The sequence below is a fragment of the Mesoplodon densirostris genome, chromosome 9 (genome assembly GCF_025265405.1).
Source record: "Mesoplodon densirostris isolate mMesDen1 chromosome 9, mMesDen1 primary haplotype, whole genome shotgun sequence".
NCBI classification, from domain to species: domain Eukaryota; kingdom Metazoa; phylum Chordata; class Mammalia; order Artiodactyla; family Ziphiidae; genus Mesoplodon; species Mesoplodon densirostris.
This window is the reverse complement of record NC_082669.1, coordinates 7,478,008-7,501,627: the sequence shown is the minus strand read 5'-3', so window position 1 is coordinate 7,501,627 and position 23,620 is coordinate 7,478,008. Positions and strand designations below refer to the sequence as shown.

Below are 23,620 nucleotides of genomic sequence, written 5' to 3'. Positions count from 1 at the left end.
CAAACTTTCCCTTATAGAGGTTTATGAAGACATCTTACTTCCTTTCTAAAGTCTAAGACCTGCCTAATGTCACCCGGATAAATAATGAAAACAAACTCACCTTGCGGATATAGGCCTGCAGTCCCTTGACTCCGTACATCCTAAAAACAAACCACATCTTCAAAGAGCGGAACCTCCGACCCAGCGGCAGCTGCCAGTGCTGGAATAAGACACAACACGGCACATCCGTGAGGGCTACGCTAAGGGCTGCTTTCCTTTTTGACTCATGGCCTCGTCTGTTTGTCTGGAGGGCCCTGGAGGCCAAGCCCTCTGGCTGCCATGCCCCATCCTGGATGGCAAAGCTGATAGCAGCGGAGTAAGCGGTCCGGCAGGCGGAGGCTGTCTTTACAAAGCTCCGAGATGCTCGTGCAGGGCACACGGGGACCAGGCCGGTGCTAGGCTCGGGAGCCATCGTGAGCAGATGGGGGGAGGTACGGGCCTGCCCCACGGGGCGTACGACCCAGTGGGGCTGGGAGGGGGGGCTGTTCACTGGTTTTTCTGCCTACAGGAAAGAGGACGGGGCCAGCAAAAGCCCACACCCTCTGCAGCGCGCTCCCCGCGACGCCTCAGCACCGAGGACTCTTCCTGCCCTGCAGGCCGCCGTGGAACGACCTGCCAGATGCTGTCAGCAGAAAACACATCTGTCAACATGCGGGATGTCTCATGAGCTTTCCCTAGGTTTTCCTGAATTTGTCAGCTGCCCGGCTGTGACAATCTCCAATGGTTGTAAATGTACCAAAGCAAGCAACAGAGGACACAGAGGGGAGAGAAGGGAGGGGACATTAGGGAAGATAAAATAGTGGCACTTCGTTGCGATTTTACACATAGGCACGTCCTACTGGAACTTAGAAAGGAGATGCCGGGGGTGACTCTCCTCCATCTTTGTTTACCGGAGTAAAAAGGCACACGGTTTGAGTGTTCATTCCACCGTCACCCTAAAATGCTGTCACTACCTCTCTGGAGTGGGGTAGATTCCCCGGGGGCAGAGGTGCCCTGTGCACCCAGCCTTTTCCCCTCACCCCCGACCAGACGTGAGTTCGGAGAGGAGGGGGCCCAGGCTTGTCTGCCATTTGATTCCCAGCCCATCTCCCGGCTCACCGCAGCTGCCAAAGCAGTGCACGGCTCCTGCCTGGGGAAGGAGGCTTGTCACCAGAGCAGCCAGTTAAGAGGTTGTCGTCCGAGCGCTTCTTATGCCCTCTGACCCTTTGCTCTCCCACTGTCCTGGGGCTGCCAGCTCCTGGCACACAGCCTGAGCACACAATGGACGGACCGCCCCGCCTTAAAGAGGAATCTTCCAAGGAGCAGGGGCGGCATCGTTTCCTCCTAACCTGAGACCTGCCATCCGTGGGCTCAGCAGAGCTGCCCACTGCCAGGCCCGATCGCTAGTTAGGACCCAGTTAGAGGGTGTCCTCTTGTGGGGCCCTGATCCTGAGAAGACCGGAAGGCTGCAGGAGCTACCGCGCATGACAGTGTCCCGCACTGCGTTCACATTTTGGATTACCACGGACCCGGACTCAGGGGGACAAATCTCCACTTACCCTGTAGTCAGTGATAAGTCCTGGAAAAGAGAAAGAAAAGGGAAACAAAAAGGAACCATTAGACACATTAGTTGATTACATGTCCAAGTCTTTTCCATCATCTCCTGAACCAGACATAAAACCGTGGGCAGGGCTGGGTGTTCTTTGAGCCACTTCCCAAGGTAACACATTCAAGGGCAGGGTCGGGGGGATTCCAGAGAGCAAAGCATAGACGGAAGCGCCAAATTGTGAATGGATTCCCATTCATTCCACTTTCCACACTTAGATAAGCATGAAAATCTGAGCTTTCTCCTTGTGCCCGGTGGTAAATTGGCATTCAGATCATATACAGCCTTCATCATGCATTCATTCATGCGTGGGAAGGTGAATTTGTGGTAGAAAGAGCAATTAGAATGTAAAGAATCAAACTTTTGATGGGTGTTCATCTCTGTATTCTCAGATCGTAGTCTGGGTCCTGGCACTGAGCAAATACCCAGTGGGTATTTTCGAGTCAGCTTCATTATCTGGGATTCAAATGGCTTCACAGGGGTTATGAACTGGTTTGCATTTTAGTCTCCCCCTGTGCCCAAAGCTGTAAAGCCCAGGACGGTATGGAGGAAAGAACTCTGGACAAAGAATTTCATGGACAGAAGTTTCTAAGTTTCTTGGGCGCAGAATCAGGTGGGGATTAGAAAGATGCGTTCTGGACACCTGATCCTCCAGTGTGGTCCAGAGGAGGCTCGCTGTGGCTGGTGAGCATCCCCAGCTTCCCAGGTCAGATCAGCTGTGGCATGGCCTGGCGGGCCCTCACCGAGGTCAGCTGGCAGGAGCCGTCCACCTACCGCAATCTGCCACCCACTCTGATAGACTGCATTGGGTCCACTGGGCACAGCGTTAGGGTTAGGGTTTAGGATTTAGGGCTAAGGGTTAGGGTTCTGGCTCACCTCTTTCCTATCTTCCAAATGTACAGTTTTTATAATGAAAGAATTCATCTGAAAAGTCTACATACCAGGTGTGGCTGCTCTTTTCCTATCATCTGCATTGTGACAGAAATTTCTGTCATAGAAAAAAAAATCCCACTTTTTTGGGTCACTCTTTGGTACAAGTCCAATGAGGCAACATATGTGAAAGTGCAAAGCAAACATAGGGGTGTACGGGAGCCGTAATCACTCCCACTGTTGCTGCCCAAATGTTGCTGCCACAGAGCTGACCCGTCAGGGGAACAGGAGGGAGAGTCCCCCCAACTCCAGGGGTCTCAGGTTCTAGCAGGAGACACATGACCAGTGAGCTTGATGTCTTCACGTGCAGTGAAGGAGTCGTGGGGAGATGTGGGTTAGGGGCAGACAGCAGGCGGAGGGCACCTGCTCACATTGAGAGGCCTGGGAGGACCCCTGAGTGGGAGACTTTGGTCCTGGATCCCAGTGATGAGAGGGAGGCGTCCCAGTGACCCACAGGAGGGACTGGGCTGCAGCCTGGGGAGCTGCGGGGGTGTCGGGTGAGGGGCAGTCCCCGTGGGCAGTCCTGAGTGGGTTTTTTAATAGTTAAATAATGAAGAGATTTCTTTATTGAATAGAAATGATCTTTTAAAAAAACACTCTAAACATATTTCATTTCAAATTACAGCAGGCTTAGCAGGAAAGTGAGATTCATCCAGATAAAATATACCCTTATATCCAGTGGCCACAGAAGTTTAAAGTTGATATTGGGTGGTTTACTTGGTAAGCACAAAATGGGTCATTGCTTTTGTTGATTCATAGATATTTTTTAGGGAAAAAGTACAAATAATTAAGATTGTTCATCTTTAACAGCCATAGCCAAGATTTCAATCAGAAACTGCCTTTCTATAAAAGTGGAATAAAATTACACTTTTTAAAAATTCCTGGAGCAATGAACTTTGCTGAGATGGCTTAAACTCATTCTAAGAATTCCTTCTTTTTTTTTTTTTTTTTTTTTGGCCATGCCACATGGCTTGCGGGATCCTCGTTCCCCGGTGGTCGGGGATTGAATCCAGGCCCTGGTAGTGAAAGCACTGGGTCCTAACCCCTGGACTGCCGGGGAAGTCCCGAGAATTCCTTCATTGTTTAAGAGCAGCATTTTGCTAACTGTCATGATGACTGTGGTTTCCATTATTCAAACATGAAATGCATTTTTAAATAGAAGAGCTTTGGCAGCTGGCTCCTAATTTCTCATGGCTTTATGCCAACGCCATTTTTAAAAACTACACTTTATTTTTTAGAGCAGTTTTAGGTTCTGAGCACAACTGAGCAGGGTGTGGGTGTTTGTATCCGATGCGCCCCATGGGACGGTGGGCAAGTTTAAGAGGGCAAAACCCAGGTCTGATCTTTCCGTGGAGACCGTGCGGGCTGGGGTCCACATGGGAGGGAAGGGGCTGTGCCTTGACTTGTGTCACTACTGTTCAGCGCTTCTGCCGCAGTCATCAAAACTGCCTCATCTTCCATCCAGCCCAATTCCTGCTCAGTACGTGGAGGGTGGGGTCACGTGATCTCCGGCGTCCCTCCCATCACTAACATCCACTGTTGTCTAAGGAAACTCAACAAGACAGTGGCAGAAGTTCCCAAAGACTTGGCCTGTCCTTCCGTCCCCAGGGTCCCCAGACCCCATGGTGGCCGGCATGGCACCTGCTGGTGGCCATGAGGGCTTCGGAGAATGAGAGAACCCTCTCCCACCCGGAGGCTGAGTCCTATAGGGACAGACAGGCATGTACATCACTGTCCCCAGCGCGTGGATTACAGCGAGCGGGCACAGAGGGACGGGGGAGTCTGTGCAGGTCGCCTCATGCATTTTACTGATCAAGATCTCAAGTTGTCTGTAAGATTTTTTTTTTTTCCCTAGGAGACTTAATTTTTAGAGATCCGCATTTGTGTGTGGTTCCTGCCTCAGCCTTACCCAATTTTCTCTTCCCTCCCCAGGCCCCTGGCCCAGCTGTTTCTTCCCCGGGTGCTACTGGTCTAAGCGATGCAAACTCTCTTTAGGGCAGTCATCATTTCAAAGGCTCAGTGCAGGAGGGGCCCACGCCCGTGTTGAGGGCCGTGTGGCCCCTCCGGCCCTATGGGTGCCTCCCCCAACCCTGCCCCACACGGTGAAGGGGCAAGGCCGCGTCACCATCAGCATCCCGCCTCAGGGAGCCCCTCGTCCTGGCTCTGCGGCCCGCCCCCAGGACCAGTCTGTAGACATGACTCTCCTCCCTGGCTCCTGGGTACCATGGGTGCAGCTCTGATGGGAACGACTGGAGAAAGCAAGGCCAGCGGCTTACCTGAGTCCTGGTGGCTGTGCTTTAGGTACACGGGGTCCAGTTTAAAGGCTCCAGTCAGGTCAGTTCTCTTTTTCACCCTGTTTTAGAGAACAAACCAAGGGGCTTAACAAGAAGGCATCTCAGGGGGGCCTGCACGCCACCTGTTCCTTCTCCCGCCAGGTTCAGGCCCCCCCCTGCTCCCCAGTCCCCTCCCTGACACCCCAACACCCCACCCGGCACGCATGCCCCTCACCTCACTCCCCGTCCCCTGGTTCGGCTGTAGCACAGCATTAACCTCCAGAGCTCTGGGCCCCTGAGGTTGGGGGTACGGGGTATAATAAAAATAAGCCTTCGGTCTTTATTCCTGGTCTGACTAGAACTGAGCTGAGACCTGACAGTGAGTCTCCATCTTCATTTAGTTAGGACTTCTGGAATGGCTTCCAAAAAATCGTACACTTCTCTTCATACAAATCTACACAGGTTTTGATATATTTATTCACAGTAACCTTACAACTTTTCTTGCTATTATAAAAGAATATTTCTTTTAAAAATTTTACACGTGCTACTTATCGTATATGCAAATAAATGCAACCTTAAAAGTGCTGTGTATCTAGAAATCTTGCTGTGTTCTCTTATTAATACTTTCCCGGAAGATTCTGTTTTCATTGAAGACTCTCACACCATCTGAGAATCATGAGTTTTGTGGCTTCCACTGTAATCCTTACTTTTACTTCTCTGTCATGTCTTACTGCACAGGTTAGGAAAGCACAGCACTGAATAGGGCGTGTATTAAGGGAATTGTAAATATTTTTCCCGATGTTAAAGGCAGTTTTTCTAATATTTCACCCCTAAGAATAGGTTTGCTGTATTTTTTGGACGATATTTTTTTTATCAGATTTGGAAAGTTCTCTTCTGTTCCTCTCTTACTAGAGCTTTTGTTTTGCTTGGGTTAGAATTTTATCTAATGCTTTTTCCGTATCCAATGAGATGATAACTTTTTTTTCTCCTTTACTATTAAACATGGTCATAACATTTTAAAATCTTTTAATATTTTCAAACCACCCAGGGATGCCTGGAATGAACACATTTTAGTCACGATATACCATCTTTATTTTCCCCTTAAACATTACTGAATTTTCTTTGCTAAAATTTACTTGGATTTCCACATGTAATTTTGTGAGCTTGTCCTGTAGCTTTTCTTTCTCAGCTTCTCATCTGGTTTTGGGATCAAAGTGACACTGAGCTCATGATATATGTCCCCCTTGCTGGTCTCTGAATTACATTTATAATTAGACCTATAGATGCCTTGACAGTTGGTAGAACTTGCTGCTAGAAGAATTTGGATGTTTCTGTTGTGTGAAATGTAACTATTGGACATAGTCTTTACAGCTATGAGACATTTCAGGTTTTCTATTTATTCTTGAGTCAGTTTTGATGACATATTTTTGTAGTTATTGAATATGTACATTTGTAGGCAATTCTGGAATGATGTAATTCATAGTGTTGACTAGTTTTTCAAATGCCTGCTGTGTCTGTGGTTTTGTCTTTCTTATATTTCCAGTACAGTTTACTGTGCCTTATCCTCTGTTTCTGGTCCTTCTTTCTGGAGATCATCTATTTTATCAGGCAAGTCAAGGACCAGCGTGCGGCTCTCTTGATCTGTGTTCCTGTTTCCTTATTTCCTATTTCATGTCTGTCTCTTCATCTTCATTATTTCCCTCCTTCTAGTTTTGAGGGTTTATTCTGTCGCTGTTTTCTGGCTTCCTTTGGGCCCTTAGCTAATTATTTTCTGGCTTTCATGTTTTCTGTTTAAGTCTGTTCTCCAAGTCCTGCTTTACTGCATGCCCATGAATTCTGTCACATCTTCACATTCATTCAGGTCCTAGGATTTCCAGTTTCCCTTTGTTCATTGATCCATGGCTCCAGTGGGTCTGTGGTGGTTTGCTCTTCAAAATTTAGGTACCAGCTTTGCTTTTCCTTGTGAAGTTTAATGATACTACAAAGAAGAAAACTTTATTTAAACACGCAAATGGATGTGCACGCACATACGCAGACACACACGCTTGCACACACACACACATGCACAGAAACACCCCCTCTAGTCATCAACGTCATCTCACCCCTGATGGGCCTCATGGTGAGGAAAGCCTCTCCCTGTCACCGGACACATTCCTGAGGGATGGTCCTGACGGAGGAGGGGGCATGGGACGCCTGTCCTGTGCAGAAAGCATGGCTTCTTAAGTTGTCTTTTTAAGAAATCTACAACACTGTGTGTGAAGGGCTCCTGTTACCTCTTGGTGCCAGAAACAGTATAAAGAATTCAAGATGCCAAAAGCACCAGGACCAAAGTGCAAAGAAACAAAGGAGATTCAGAGAAGCTGTCATGCACAGGTTCTAGAATTACGTCTTACCATAACCAGAGGGATTTAAAATCTTCCCAAGTAACTGAATTTTTCAAAAAATCCAATAAAACAGGGGTGTACAAAAGCTATAAAACTAAAAAAAGTTAATTTTATTTGGAAAAAAATTAACCCTCTTTTCTAAAGGCAGAGTAAAACACGCCCTTGGTGGAATTTGAGGCTTTCTTTGGAGAAGATCTGATATTAAGGGACATCGAGGTCAGAGCGGAATGGTTCATATTTACATATAAAAGATTCAAAATACCCAAATGAACAATAAAGAACTTATGAAGAGAATAATGAAATCATTATAAAACGTATTTACTGGGCTTGTAATGAGGTCAAGTTTTTAAAACTTCTATTATCTTGTCCGTTTTAATATGTATAGAATATAACAAACGAATTGAGTTTAAATTATGGACTAACCATTGATAAAACTTCATTAAACAAAAGAGAGACCCTTCTGATTTTGAGGAATACAAAAAAGCCAGTGAGAGCAAAAAAAAAAAAAAAAATCCATTGACACCTTGTTTGTTGTATTAGCAAAACCTTTACACACATCTATAAAAAATTCACAACTTAGGGCTTCCCTGGTGGCACGGTAGTTGAGAGTCCGCCTGCCGATGCAGGGGACACGGGTTCGTGCCCCGGTCCGGGAGGATCCCACATGCCGCGGAGCGGCTGGGCCCGTGAACCATGGCCGCTGAGCCTGCGCGTCCGGAGCCTGTGCTCCGCGACGGGAGAGGCCACAACAGTGAGAGGCCCGCGTACCGCAAAAAAAAAAAAAAAAATTCACAACTTAGGACTGTTTGCTTGCTTGTTTTCAACTCTGCAGAGTTCCTTTTCTGAAATCCAGCTCTTATGATCACCCTTATTATCTGGGTTCCACTGTGTCGGGACACCTCATTGGTTACTGCCATAACCTCTTAGAATAGCAAAATATAAGTATGCGATTCCCTGGATTTCCACAACAGGACAAAAAAGCCTCTGAGTAGACTCTTAGCCCTCCTTCTCTCCCTGCTCCCTGTCACCAGGCTGCAAGGCTCGCTTACATACTCTGCAAACACGCAGGGGCCCCCAACCTGGGCCCAGCTTGTCCAGTGGACCCGCAGCTCAGGTAGGCAAAGGGGTAGCTGCCTTGAACCAGGAGAGGAATGCTGTGGTCCATTCACTCTCCTTTGGACTTTAGGCTGTATGTTCCAGGGCTAAAATCCAGGATTATTTTCAGTATTCAGAGAGAAAGTGGAATCAGAGTCAGATTGAATAAAAGTGGACATAGAAGCAGGGCCCAATTTTGCCTCATTCACACTAAAAACAGCTCTCATTCTCCAATTTCTTCTGTATCCATCCGGCACAATTCCAACGTGTTCTCTGTGCATCCTTTTGTTTACCTGTGTGTTTGTGAAATGGATATTGCCTTGTGTGCATGTCTTCATTTGCATCCTGGGAGATACATAATTCTGTATCTGACTCTTTTTACTCAGTTATAGTTTTTGAACCTTCACCCCTATTGCATCAGACACATGGCTGTAGCATGGATGGCTGTGTGCCATTAGCAAACCCATGCACATCTTAGAACTCCAGTTGCCTCATCTGGATGAGGGATGATAATTCCTATACCAGTAAGGCTGCAATAGGATTAGGTGACGTGGTGTATGAGGAAGTAAAAGGCCATCTACTAGCAGGTAATATCTTGAATGTAAAATTTGTACTCGAAGCATCATTACTGCTGTAAACCAAAGAATCAGGCACCCCTGGATGAGGGTTTAGGTGCATTTGCTTTGCCCACTCCAGCAAGGGCAGGGGGAATTCTCTTCACACAGCCCAAGAACATCTCACTTTACATCTCACTTCTTCATAGAATCTGGTGCTGTGATTTAACTTGGTACCTCATTTCTTCAAACCAGAAATATTTGGAGAGCAACTATAATTTTTCACGTGTGCATGCTCGAGGAGCCTGGTGCTCACAGGTGCACGGGGCTGTGCCAGGTGGGAAGGATGCCCCAGGATCCCAGACAGGCAGAAATGATGCTTTAAAGGCACTCAGGAATGGATGAGACATTGGAAAATTGCATGTTTATGTAAAAACACCAACTTTCCAATGTGGGCAGGTTATTTAAAAGGAATTTAAACCTACATGGACCACAGGAAACCATCTTCGGTAGCTGTCACCTCTTCTGAGTTTGCTGTTGTGCACACGTGTGTCTCAGGGCCTTTGCACTGGACGCTGCCCCCCGCCCCCCGCCCCCGCCCCCGCATTGAATGGACCCTCCTCACGCGCCCTCTGTCAAACGCCGCTTCACCAGACAGGCTTCTGGGCAATGAACAAAGGGGCTGACCAAGGGGTCTCGCCCGCACACCCGCCTCTACCCCCAGCTCCCCAGGCTTCTCCCCAGAACCGCTCCCCTATGTCCTTCCCTGCCCTGCACCTCCTCACCCCATGGATCTCGGTTTGCACTGGACTAGACTTGATTTCATTTAGGTTCTCAGTTTCCTTTGGTTGTATTTTATTTACTGAAAACTCTATCCCATGGCTGAGACTCCTTGAGTCCAGGAACGATAGCGCTCTGGTTTCAGTCCACAGCACTCAAAACAAAATGTTTTCCAACTAAATCCTGACCTTCCCTTCTCCTCGCAGGTCTTGGTTTGGACGGGGCTGCCCCCAGTTGCAGATGCTGCTTCACTAGCATCACCCAGGGCAACCCCTGGGGTGGGGGTCTGGGCGGGTGTGTGAAGGACCTTGTGCTGAGAACCCCGCAGGCTGGGAAGTGCTCAACATGCCCCTGTGGGCAAGGAGAGAGAACTTCTTTGCAGGGAAGGGGTGCTTGGTGCAGTGGGGTCAAAGGAAAACCTACGTTTGATAAGAATCAAAAAATCAGAAAGTAGTAGGTGGCATAATTAAGATGATAGGGTTTAAAGTAAGCTGACCTGGGTTAATTTCCTAAATTTTAGCCTTCTGGCTTTAACTAGTAATTTCTCATGAACACTATTCTGGGCTGAAGTGTGTCACCAACCCCCAAATTTATACACTGAAGTTCTAACCCCTGGTACCTTAGAAAGTGACTGCATTTGGAGACAGGGTCTTCAAAGAGGTAATTAAATTAAAATGTGGTCCTATGTCTGGGCCCTGATCCCATATGACCGGTGTCCTTCTAAGAAGAGGAAATTTGGACACAGACATGTACAGAGGGACAACCATATGAAAACCTAGGGAGGAGAAGGCTGTCTACACACTGAGGAGAGAGGCCTCAGGAGGAACCAGCCCTGCAGACACCTTGGTCTCGGGCTTCTAGCCTCCAGAATTAGATTTCTGTTTTTTAAGCCGCCCAGTGTGTGGTACTCTGTTACAGCAGCCCTAGCAAGGTAATATAAGCACAGCGCCCAAAATAGTAGACATGGGTAATTTTTATGTTAAAACACGAATCCTTCAAGATCAAATTCCATCAATCAACATTCGTATCATCATTACCATATCATGGGACGAACCCCCGGGTTTGGGAGAGAGCTGATTCTCCCAGATATGTGAAATCACCTCAAAACACTTGACAATCATTCTGGCCAGGACCTCAACAGCTCAGGAGAGAGAAGGCACATCCTCTATTATAATTTAAATTTTTACTCTATTTATTTAGCCTTTCAAACCCACAGGCAGGTGGGAGGCTCCCACCCCTCAATTCCCCACTCCGAGGGGATAACTAATCACCCTTCTCTTTGGCAAAATTTCAAATACTGGAGGCTGCTCTTGTGTCTCGTGGCTCAGGTGTAAGTTTCTCCTACAGGCTCATAACGCTCAGGTCCGTTTTCCATCTCCAAACGACGTGGCCTCATCCCTACATTTCCCGTCTCCTCCCATACATCACCTCCTCTTTGCCAAATCCCTCTCTACGGGCTGGTCCTGAACAGAAGATGCCAGAAGGGATCCGACTGAGACAGGTTAACACACAGCCCCCCAGCTCTGGCTGCACCTTCCAGCAGCCTCGGCCGTCACGCCAGGCTCCGGGAAAGGCCACGGATAAAGCACCATTTCTCTCATCCTTAACTTGCTCCCTGGCTTTCTGGATGCAAAGGCGGATGCTACATTTATTGTATTCATCCTTATCACATCTCAGCTTTTGGGTCATACCTCAGGGGGCCCTGACAGCTGCAGTCTCCCCGTCTGGAGGAGGGGACAGCGATGTCAGTGTCCTCCTTGCAAGGCTGCCTGCGGGGGGCAGTGACGTCGGTTAAATCGCGTGTGATGACGGCAGCCTGCACTTACGGGGGGTCCTTGCACATCCATTTTTGCTATTATTTTACCCAGGAAATGGATGGAACGTCACAGCTTACCACAAGCCCCTCTGGGGTCACCTCGCTCCATCCCCCATCAGCCGTCAGCCGGTCTGTCCAGCCTGGCTCTGTGGTTTTCCTCTGCCAAATGCCTTAGCTGAGGACCCCTTAGCTGCCAGTTAACCTGCTCTGAGGCCAGCCCCTTCCACACAGAACAGAGGCGTCGGGGACCCCTGCCGGCCCCATGCCAGCTGGGTGCTCTGGGCCCACAATCCACCCGTCAACTCCCTTGGACAGTGTTTGCACCTCCTGACCCAATACCCCAGCAAAATAGAATTACATCTCAACCCGAAGTAAAGTTTGAAAAAAGGGAGTTTTGACACGCTGCATAAACTATCCTTAAAGTGTTCCAATCCAGGTAAAGTAGACAAACACAGCCACGAGAATACTAACATTCATAAAAGCCATAGCTTTTATCAGCTTTTATTAACATTTCAGAAAAACTGTAGCCCAAATATGAATGGGTTTTAAAATCATGGATCAGAGTTTGGGTCAAAGACTGACCAAAAAGAGAATGTGATTTAAACAGAAGTGAAGCACTGAACATGTAGTTTATCTTTAGATAGAGTTCAAGGGAAACTGATTATTTGGTGAACTGACTTTAGCCGGATTATGTGAAAGCTGCTTTCCTCACCTTTCTAAGGTGGAAAACCATTCACTTAATTACACAGTGAACAATTTTGCACAAAATTCATGCAAAGCCTCCTGATCTCAAGATTCATTCACCACCTTCTTACTCTAAAAAGCTCAGAAGAACTAGTTTCTAGGAATCCCATTCCACTCCCAGGCATCATCATTTCTTTAAATATTATCAATGTAGCGAAATACCAACCACTTTCATTTTGGAAGATTGGAATTCTTTTTTCTTGCTCTAGAGATAACCCATGTGATGCCGGTACTGCTGGTAAGAATTTTCAGGGAACTGCTTAGAAAACAGAATTCCTTTTATTTTTCCTTAGCAAATGCTTTTAAGCATTTATTAAACATTTCAGAATAAAAACACAGAAGCAAATGATTTAGAAATATGTGCTAAGGTTACGAAGCACCGTTTTTCACTAATGCTAGATAGATTAGACCAGAGATTTTCTCTGTTGTCCTCTTTTCTTGTGCCAATACGTTCTAGATAACAGCACACAACAGGGTAAGATTTAGCAAGAATTCCACCCATGGCTCAAAAACGCAGGCAAGCAGTAAGTGATGCATGTGCTTCGCCAGCAAGGGCACCTCACCTGCCAGGTTTCTTTCATAGAAACTATTCTAAGGAGCAAAGTAATTGTAGGGTAATTGACATGTAATGAACAGGGCAACTTACCACATGGCTGAGCAGTCAAAATTCACCAAGAGCCATTTGTGGGGATTAAAGTTAAATGAATCTGCATACTGCCAAGGAACAATAACAACAGGAAGAAGACACTTCAGTTATTAATGTGTAGCTATAAAACAAGACCTCGTACATAGTAATTAACAGTGTGCAGTCTCAGATGAAAACCCGCGTGACCAGACAGAGGAGAGGGACGCAGCTGAACCCTGGGGTTTGGGGCTCGAGGGCACTTGGGAAGTTCTGGGCAGCCACCGCGCCTACCTGAGCCTCTTTTCGTTCATTGTCAAATCCTGTCTCGTGAAACATGAAGCTAATATAGATCTGATTCTGGGCTGAAGCACAAGGGGAGGAAGAGAGCTTTGGAGCCAGAGAATCGGGGTTGGCTTCCGGGCACAGCCGCCTGTCCGTGTGGCCTGGATGGGAGTTCTGCTTCGTGCGGAAGGCGTGCCACAAACTCCTCAGTGCAGCTCCCGAGGGGGACGCAGAAACCGTCCAGTGCAAACACTGAGACTGTCGCTGCTCCGTGGTTGTAAAGCCAGCCAGGTTGGTGGCCCAGGGAACCACGTGATGAGAAAATGGCTACTGGCGTCCTGCAGCTCTGGTTAAGCGGGGAGACCTGGCAAGAGAACAGTCCCTGGGCCCTATGAAAACGACCGCCAGGTAGCCCTCAAGCTGGCTCCCCGCTCAGAGGCGGAGGGAAGGGACTGGCTGAGCCAGGCTGGGATGTGCCTCGGGGGAGGGAGTGCCCTGCAGAGAGACATCCACAGAACCGGAGCGACGCTGAGGTCCGCTGGACGTGAAGGGTACCAGGTTGCCAACTGAAAAAAATGCACAACCTAAAATTTGAGTTATGCTTTGTTTGGCAGACTTTCCAAGAACTTCAAGCCCGGAAGACAGCATCTCAGGTAGCTCTGAGGGACTGCTCTGAAGAGGCAAAGGGGGAGCCAGGATATAGAGGGATTTTTGCAACAAAGGCCAGGTAGTGGGAACATCAGAAGTTTACCGTTAATTAAAGAAAACCAGGCATTTCAAGTTAAGGAATTGAGCGCTTTTCTATGCATCTATGGGAAGATGCACGAGTCTGGGCTCACTGAGATCATCCCTTTGATGGGCAGCTCAGCGACCTGGGGCCAGTGTCCTGTGCTTTCTCATCCTGAGTCCCCTCAGGGCTCACTTTCAGGGCGGCTGTAACGTGATGGCTTGATGGCTGCAACATCCTTTGTCTACTGATGTGGTAACAGCCTTTTTCTATAGGAATTTATAAGTGAGGGATTGGAAGGAGAGTATCTAGAACCTTCTCATTATGTATGTGTTAATCCTAATTCGCTGTAGGGCTATCACATTTGGATCAAGGGATGCATTTCGAGGACCCTGGATAATTTAAAATAGGCAGAATTTCATAGCATAATTGGAGCCCGACCCTGACAAAGGTCATGGGAAGTTTCTATCATCGTGAGGAGACCCACCCTGGCAGCAACACAGACACAGTTCATATTTGGGGGGGGGGGGCTTGCCTGCTTTGAAACTGTGAGTCCCAATTCATTTTTAATTGGGGAGATTCACAGTTCTACTTTTCCACATAAAATGAGATGTTATGCATGGCTTACATTGCATGCTTTCAAATTTGCATAGTCTGAATTCACATAAAATGTATCCACATTTCAAACTAGTAGACAATTTGGAATAATCAAAATTTTAATTCACAGGTGCTATGTCAGACAACTGGACCGATTTGGCCTGGGAAATACTTTATGCATAAGTTTCCTCAACTTTATGAACTAGCAAAGTTCTCAGAATATATGTATATCATGATCAGCAATGGGAAAGGGAAAATTTCATAGCTAATCTACAGTAATCAGGATCAGCCCATTTTTTTCATTTAATAGGTTTGTTCTTTTACCAACGTTGGTGTAATAGATCAACAACTGTTCCTGTTTATCTAAATGTTTTCTTCTTTATTTCTAAAGACACCATCCACATTCAGTGTACTCATAACTGTAACAGGGTCCCTTCCTGGATGCCAGTGGTAACACATGCCAACAGCTGGCTCTAGGTTCAAGTTCAGGTGTCATCCCATTTTCAAGTAGAAAAATGAGAGATTTCAACCACCAAGACTGGCCAAGGAGGTCAGTCTGCGTTTTCACTGAGCCGTCACAAGTGGCGAGCTCTTAACGATTATCAGAGCCCCGGCTCTTAGCTTCTCCTCTGGCTGATGAACGGGACTTGGGTCCACCTGGAGGCCACGTGGCTGCATCTATAATTGAAGCAGAATGATGTCAGCAGCCATGGCAAGGCCCCAGCTGGAGGGAACCTCGTTGGGGGGAAGCTTCGAAGTCTCCCCAAGGCTGTGGGATACCTCTTCTCCATCCCAGCGAGGGAAGGGAGGGGGGCCAGCCAGGAGGGGCTGACAGGGAGAAGCATGGTCACCAAAGGGAACCTCACCTGTCCGCCCGCTCTGGGGGAGCAGATTCATTTCCCTCGAGGTTCCAATAAAAGCAATATTGAGAAAGAGACAGGAAATGACAAGTTTTGTTTGTTGATAATGGGAAACAGAAGGTGAAAGATGGGGCTTTGTTTGCTAGGCATTTTATTAGTTCCCTCCTGGGGGCTGATCTGTGTAAACGTCTTTCATTACCCACTGAGACAGTTTTCTTCCTGCTGATGGAGAGGAAGGCTCTTATCTGCAGGGTAGGGCTGGACCAGACAGGATATTGCACCCCTTATCTGCCAGCTGAGCAGCAGGCCCTCCCAGCCCAGGGACCAGTGGCCACAGGAGGATGGATGGCAATGACTCATTGTTGGGTATGAAATCCTGTCTGCTGCTGATAGGATCTCACTGCAGCCCCACCACTGGGGTGGTCTGCCAACTGGACACCCCCATGAAAGTGAAACCTCGAGTTGTGGGTTCATGGGGAAGAGAATGGATTAAAGACCTAAATGTAAGGCCAGAAACTATCAAACTTAGAAGAAAACCTAGGAAGAACACTCTTTGACATAAATCACAGCAAGATCTTTTTTGACCCACCTCCTAGAGTAATGGAAATAAAAACAAAAATAAACAAATGGGACCTAATGAAACTTCAAAGCTTTTGCACAGCAAAGGAAACCATAAACAACACCAAAAGACAACCCTCAGAATGGGAGAAAATATATGCAAATGAAGCAACTGACAAAGGATTAATCTCCAAAATTTACAAGCAGCTCATGCAGCTCAATAACAAAAAACACAAACAACCCAATCCAAAGATGGGCAGAAGACCTAAATAGACATTTCTCCAAAGAAGATATACAGATTGCCAAGAAACACATGAAAGAATGCTCAACATCACTAATCATTAGAGAAATGCAAATCAAAACTACAATGAGATATCATCTCACACCAGTCAGAATGGCCATCATCAAAAAATCTAGACACAATAAATGCTGGAGAGGGTGTGGAGAAAAGGGAACACTCTTGCACTGCTGGTGGGAATGTGAATTGGTACAGCCACTATGGAGAACAGTATGGAGGTTCCTTAAAAAACTACAAATAGAACTACCATATGACCCAGCAATTCCACTACTGGGCATATACCCTGAGAAAACCATAATTCAAAAAGAGTCATGAACCAAAATGTTCATTGCAGCTCTCTTTACAATAGCCAGGAGATGGAAACCACCTAAGTGTCCATTATCGGATGAATGGATAAAGAAGATGTGGCACATATATACAATGGAATATTACTCCGCCATAAAAAGAAATGAAATTGAGCTATTTGTAATGAGATAGATGGACCTAGAGTCTGTCATACAGAGTGAAGTAAGTCAGAAAGAGAAAGACAAATACCGTATGCTAACACATATATATGGAATTTAAGAAAAAAAATGTCATGAAGAACCTAGAGGTAAGACAGGAATAAAGACACAGACCTACTAGAGAATGGACTTGAGGATACGGGGAGGGGGAAGGGTAAGCTGTGACAAAGTGAGAGAGTGGCATGGACATATATACAGTACCAAACATAAGGTAGATAGCTAGTGGGAAGCAGCCTCATAGCACAGGGAGATCAGCTCAGTGCTTTGTGACCACCTCGAGGGGTGGGATAGGGAGGGTGGGAGGGAGGGAGACGCAAGAGGGAAGGGATATGGGAACAGATGTATATGTATAACTGATTCACTTTGTTATAAAGCAGAAACTAACACACCATTGTAAAGCAATTATACTCCAATAAAGATGTAAATATATATATATATATATATACACACACACATAAGAGTGAAAGATTTGGAAAAAAAAAAAAAGAGTGTAAGGGGGACAGATTGTGAGATTCAACACCTGATACTCAGAGTTAGAAAAGACCAGGCCTTGGGAGGGGCACATACATCCCAGATGAACACTTTGCCCTTGGTCCCTGGAGACCACAGGGACAGACATTCCCAGTGATGTGTATCATCACACACAAGACCACAGGACCACAACAAAAGGTATTTACATGGTACAGAGATTTATTCTCCACTTCCTAGCACCAAACACCCACCTAACTAGCTACCAGCCATGAACTATAGAGGCCAGTGTGAGCTTCCCGTTACCAGAATTTCTCATGTACTACACCCCTTCCCAAGATTTCCAGAGGTCTCTGGAAGCTCTATTTACCCACCGAGGATTGATCTAAGCCCTCACACATGTTCAATGATCAGTAAGTAATTATTGAATGAATGAGTGAATAAATGGATGGACGTGAGGGAGATATAAACCAGAATGCACCTTCATTCATTAGCGATAAGGCATTATGCATCCCAAAGATGGGAATTTTGTATTCTATGCCTCTGACACCCACTTTGCTGGTATTATGGTGTTATGAGAATCCAAATTAGTCACTAGAAAATTGACCGGCGACCGGCAAAAGAGTGGAGGGAGGTTTGCAGGGATGGTCTCTCCAGGTCGTGGTGGAAAACGATAATGGTGTGGAATGCGTGCATAGCTTGCTGTATGCAGACGCTGCTTCTCAGCCCTTGAAATATGGTGGACTTCTCTGATCCTTAAAACAACCCCTCAAAGGAGGCATGATTACGAAATCCATCTTGTGGGGTGGGGAGAGGATACTAGCCTGCTCGAGGGGACATGGCTGGTCCTAGGGCAAAGCCAGGATGCAAACAGGCTGTCCAAGGCCCAAGACCACGCCCTTGATCCCTGCACCTCGTGAGGTCAAGGTCTCGAGAAACCCCTGCCTCTGAGCACGAAACCATTACTGGCCTCCTCTGACTTACTACCCTCTTCCCCCGCTCACTGACAAAGTCTGCCACCCTGGACCCTCCACTGCATGTACATCTGAGTCTCGGGCAAGGAGGAACTTCCTGCCCCGTGAGCTGCGGACAGTGAAACCTGGCTCCAGCCTGAAACAACCCATCAGGGTCTACCCCTAAGATCATTACTGAGTGGTATCTCTGTTCCCTGGAGAAGCAGGGCCTCTGTCCATCGTTTTGGCTGCTGTTTCTCAAAAGCAGCAGATGCTTTAGCTGGCATTACAGGCCATGTTTTCCAAATTCTGAAAGTGCTCAGGACATTTAAACCCACTGGTGGCTGTTTTTCCATCTCAGTGAAAGTGAACATCATATGCTCAGTTGCATGCTCAGAACTTGACTGTTGATCCAGGTCAAATGGAATCGCAGGTTGTTTTTAAAAAAATTATCCCTTGATCTGAAACGCATTCAGATTTTATTTTCTTCCTAAACAGTTTCCCACCGTTTGTAAGCTAAACTCTATCCTATCATGACAGCTCTTCCCAGGATTTGCAGACAGAGAAATAGTGTAAACATCAGGTGTATGTTGAGAAGACAAGGCTGTATGATCGGGAAGGTTCTCACCCCTTGTCACAGGGAAGTGTAACCTCCACTCATCACAGAAACTGGTTTGGAAGTCATTTGCTGAAACGAACCACAGTAGTAAAAAATATAAATGTCACATCCTTGTAAGGAGAAGTCACTGGGCACAGGATAACTGTTAAAAACACTCTTGTGGAAGAGCGTACTCACCTCCACTCCGTTCAGAAGATGCCGGAACTCGGGGCAGATGAAGGCGCTGCCCGCGTAGGCAGCGTCCACATGCAGCCACACGTCCTCCTCGTGACCTGAAGCCCAGAAGCGACCGGTGAGCACTCGGAGGGCCGCCCTCAGCCCGGGGTCAGAGCACCTGTCCCAGCCCAGCATCTTCTCACATACAGTTTGTCAAGAGCGTTTGTTGAACTGATGTCTGCATCCCTGACAAGCAGTGATGCTGAGGCAGAGGCCGTGTGCTACGGGCCCCGACGGTGCCTGGCACGGGGACCAGAACTCAGAGAACGCGTGGAGGTGAGGGGAACCCCTGACTCTTGGCGCTGACCCTCACGCCCAGCAGAGCTCCAAGGGACCAGCCTACCCCACACCAGCAGCCCGTCCACCCACATCTACTCCAGGTAGGTGCCATGCTCTGCCCTCCCCAGCTTACCCTCAGGGAACTTTCTCCTCAATTCCCTTGGCTCTGAAGTCTTTCCCATAAGCATCTCTTAAGGCTGGGACCACACGTCCACACTGGTCTCTCCACACCCCCCCCGGAGGTTCAGGCACCTGCTTTACGCTTCCTGAGATCACTCTTGACTCCCTTCATGAATGAGATTTTTGTGTTCTAGAAAAGTATGGAAAAGTCCCGCGGGAAGGGCACCTGCCTGACTGTGAGCTGGGATAGAGTCCTGTCTAAATGTGGTCCTTTGGGACTTCCCTGGCGGTCCAGTGGTTAGGGCTCCAAGCTTCCACCGCAGGGGACACAGGTTCGATCCCTGGTCGGGGATCTAAGATCCCACATGCTACATGGTGTGGCCAAAAAAAAAAGTAAAATAAAAAATAAATGTGCTCCCTCCATTCGAGCATATCTGGGCTCCACTCCCATCTCCAGCCACCCAGCCGCCGTGTGGTCTTACTGCCCTCCGGCAAGCTCGTTCCCCTCTCAGCAAATGGAGATGAAACAGCACCCAGACCTTGAGGGACAAACTAGGTAACACTCGTATGTGCCCGTCACGACACTAGGACAGACTCGCTCCTAGGGGAGCGACGGGATCCCCGTGATTATTTCCCGCCCCCGTGCTGTAGACTGCCCATGGCCGTGAAACCGCAATCAGTAGAGGTGGTGGGTCTGCAGCAAGGGGTGGGCGTCCTTCCCTCCAGGGGGCGGAGCTGCCCCGGGAGCGCCAGGTCAGGGCACCCTGGCAGGTGCTGGTGGATGGATTCACGGCTCACTTTTGCGTACGTGAGGCTGATTCATCACACACGACGCTGTGAGGAGAGAGGAGTGGTTCTGAGCTCTGCTGATAAAAGACAGAAGAGGCAACTCAAAGCCTCGATTCAGTTTGATCTTCAGGATGGAAGGGAGGAAGCCTTCGGGTGGATCAGGATCAAATGCGTCCGGAGGGGGCGCGTGATATTGCCACAGAGGATCGCGCCGAGTGAGCCCCTAAAGCACGTTTTACGGGTCCATCGCTGCACTCAGACCAGCCTCCCCAGATGCCTGTGGAGACCCCCATGGATGTGGCCGTGAGCCAGGAAGGGAGAAAGGGGATCAGGAAAGAACAGGACGGCCGTCACCGCTGCAGCAATGCTGTCATCTGCTGCTGCTACAGATCAGACCCGCTGAGGGGAGGGAGACGCTTCAGACGCACGTGCAGGATAAATACAAAATCTCAAGGCAGGTCTGTGCTCTCCTCGGGGCCATGGGAGCAGCTAAGGGAGCTGCATATTCTGATGGAGGTGCTTGGGTGGAGTTTGACTGTGTCCAGCTCAGGACTGAGCAGCGAAGGGTCAGGCAGACAAGGCAGGAGGGACACGGCCGTGAGGGCTGGAGGAGGGGACGGAGTCTGGGAGCTGCAGACGGGCTCTCCTTCCCCCTCGGCCCTCACCCTGAGAGAGGGATGCTTGTAACACAGTAAAACCCACACCCCCTTACTTTAGCCGGGCCTACCCCGGGACAGATGGAGGGGAGGAGATCTGACCCTGAACCCCCAGGACGGGGCTGTGACGATGCTAGCCCCCAAGGCTCTGTCACTCCAGAGGGTACGGGAGATCCAGGAGGGGCAGTGGGTGGGCAATGATCGGGGGCCGCGCAGGGTTTCGAAAGCAGGGCACCAGAAAGAAGGTGGCAGAGAGAACTAGCCTTACTCCAGAAGAGCTCTGGCCTTTGCCCTCGGCTCCAGGGAGGGGACCTCTAGCCCCTGGAAGGCCTGGCCTGAGAGGAGTTGCGGCCCCCAGACGGCCATTCCATGTCAGTTCTGAGTCCCGGAGGACTGGGAACGAAAGGTATGAGCTGGACGTCCGGGAGGGGCTGGGGAAGGAGCGCAGCCTCCCGGCCAGTGTGTGACACAGCCCAGTACAATCCCTGACGCCGAAGCCTCGGCAGCCATGCCTGGCAGGGGGCGCCCGCTCTCTGGGCCTCCTGTCGCGCATCAGGGCTGGTGAGGGGGACCCAGGGTGACTTCACAGGAGAGCACGACCCGAAGCCCCGAGCTTGGACCCTTCCCCACTCTGCCCCAGGCACCTACTCCTGCCGTAAACCGGAACCACAAGTACGCGCTCAGGTGTGGAGCATCAAACCTGAGGGAAGACTTGGAAGCCCTGACCTTGGAGTTGGTGTCAGGACCAGGGCCAGCCTTTGAGGGACTGGATTCCCTCTAACCGTGTAGTTGGCCTAAAACCCCTGCAGGAGGAACTTCCAGACGCCCGTGGGGAGTGGATGCCCAATGGGCTTCTCTTCCCACCACGGGGAGGGGAAGAGCCTTGAGCACCACTTCTGCATCCCAGGTCTTACGTGTGATCGGCTGTCAGCACAACCTGCCTTCGGCGCCCACCGAATACGGCGGGTATCTGTAGGGGTCAGGGGTCACTGAGAGCCCAAGGCCAGAGCACAGGAGTCGCGTGCCCCAGGACGAGCCCCACCCAGCATGCAGGCAAGGCCGCCTCGACGGGGAGGCTTCTGATGTGTCCAAGAGGGAAGGGGCGGCCCCTGCTCCTGTCAGGCCCCCACTGCCCCCCACTGCCTTGCCTGTTTCCTTCCGAGGCCCCCGTGGACAGGAGCAGCGAGGCCTCCGGCACCATCAGCTACAGACCCGCCAGGCACCCCGCCCCCTGTCACATCCCTGGGACCCCCGCTTCCCACGTTCACACCGCCTGCCTGTCTACCTGCCACTCTCTGCTTTCTGTTTCTCATCCTGTTCTCAATAAAATCTGCCAGGAAATTCCACTGACCGGGCCAAGAGGACCAACTGAAACAGCCTCTCTGGCAAATTGCTTGGAAAGGCGCTAAACAGGAAGCGTCTTTCCTAAAGCAGCAGTTGGGAGAAAACCGAGTTCTGACGTGCCCTCTTGGTCACACAGTGGTGCGCAAATAAATAATCTGAATTATTTTAATGGTGTGGTCCAACCACACGGTAGGACAGGTGGGCCTGGTCCTGTCTGAAGTTAAAGGATGCTAAATATTTGGAGACTCAAGTCAATGACGTCAGAGGAGGGGAAGCTGGTGAAAGGCGCTCATTCACCGTGAAGTCACCACGGATGATTAGTAACAGCATGGCTGGCAATGAATAGAATTGCCCAAATCGACTTCGCGGATAAACCTCGGCAGCAAGTGGAGCGTTGTGGCACTCGCCACGCCTGCCCAGAACAGCCTCGGCATCTGGCACCATACGCAGCACCAATCCAGTTCTTCCCATGGTCCCCAGGCCCGAGAGCAGGGGGAGCCCCAGGACATCAGGACAGCCAGCGCTGGGGCGGCAAGACCAGGTGGGCTGTGCCCAGCAGGCGACCCGGCCCTCTAATCCGATGGCCCTGGAGTGACATCAGCCGGCCGCGGGCCAGGATGTCCAGTTCCCAGCCTGACATCTGAGTCCAGGGGCTCAGCGCCTTGGCCTGGGACCAGGGTTTGCAGCCTGTGAGGCCACCGCTGCAGCCACGACTGGCTTGTCCCTCCTCCCCGGCTCCCAGCCCCCACCCTGCAGCCCCGCCCCCGGCCAGCTGCTCGGACAGACATCTGCCATGGTCACAGTGGGGGAGCCCATGGGAACGGGCCAGGCCACACCAGCGGCCACTTGACCCGCCGGCCACCGGCTCCACGTCCCCCAAAGCACAAAGGCTCCTCTCTCGCTCTTGTCTCGCGCCCTCTCCGTGCATTGACTCGTCCACTCAGAATCCCATCGCTTTACAACAAGTGTTGTTTCCATCTCTACTTCGCAGATGGGGGACGCAGCTCAGAACTGAGGCACACGGCTTCAAGGGTGGCCCGGGCTGCCTGTGACGGAGGCCTGCCCAGCGCACTCCATCAGACTTCACTCACACCTGGGGAGAGAGGGTCCACTCCCGCACCCCCTGAGTGTGGTCCACAGGCAGACCCAGCTGAGGAGAGGAGAGAGACCGCTGGAGTTCCACAGACGGGCAGTGAGCCAGGTCCCAGGGGCACAAGCCACAGCTGGGCCATGAAACACCCAGACCCTTCCGATGACTCCGGCCACCCGGCCCTCCCCTCCCCGGGGCAGCAGCGGTGGGACAGGCCCTCCTGCCCCGAGGACAGAGGAGGGGTGGGTCACAAGCCAGGACCCCTGCCTGAGGAAAGGCTTTCTGGCCACAGAAAACCTCCTGGGCCTGCTGAGTTCCCAGGGCCTCAGCTTAAAGAAGCCACTTATTCAGGGCTCATCTTTGAATTCTCTGAATTCTTGTCTCTTGGAGAAAACCTCAGTGCTCCAGTGAGGGGGAGGTGAGGGGGCCCGGCAAA

The 23,620-nt window shown here is 49.6% G+C and overlaps 1 protein-coding gene across 1 annotated transcript in view; it reads right to left on the bottom strand.

Moving 5' to 3' along the window:
• The window catches only part of DDC (dopa decarboxylase), a 62,337-nt gene that overhangs the window by 7,020 nt on the left and 31,697 nt on the right, over nucleotides 1-23,620 (bottom strand). Inside the window, exons 7-11 of the mRNA XM_060108817.1 lie at nucleotides 18,868-18,962; nucleotides 12,847-12,914; nucleotides 4,831-4,907; nucleotides 1,578-1,597; nucleotides 101-199 (exon numbers count right to left, since the gene is read on the bottom strand). Of these exons, the coding sequence (XP_059964800.1) occupies nucleotides 101-199; nucleotides 1,578-1,597; nucleotides 4,831-4,907; nucleotides 12,847-12,914; nucleotides 18,868-18,962 (359 nt within the window). The remainder of the gene's footprint in view (nucleotides 1-100; nucleotides 200-1,577; nucleotides 1,598-4,830; nucleotides 4,908-12,846; nucleotides 12,915-18,867; nucleotides 18,963-23,620) is intronic.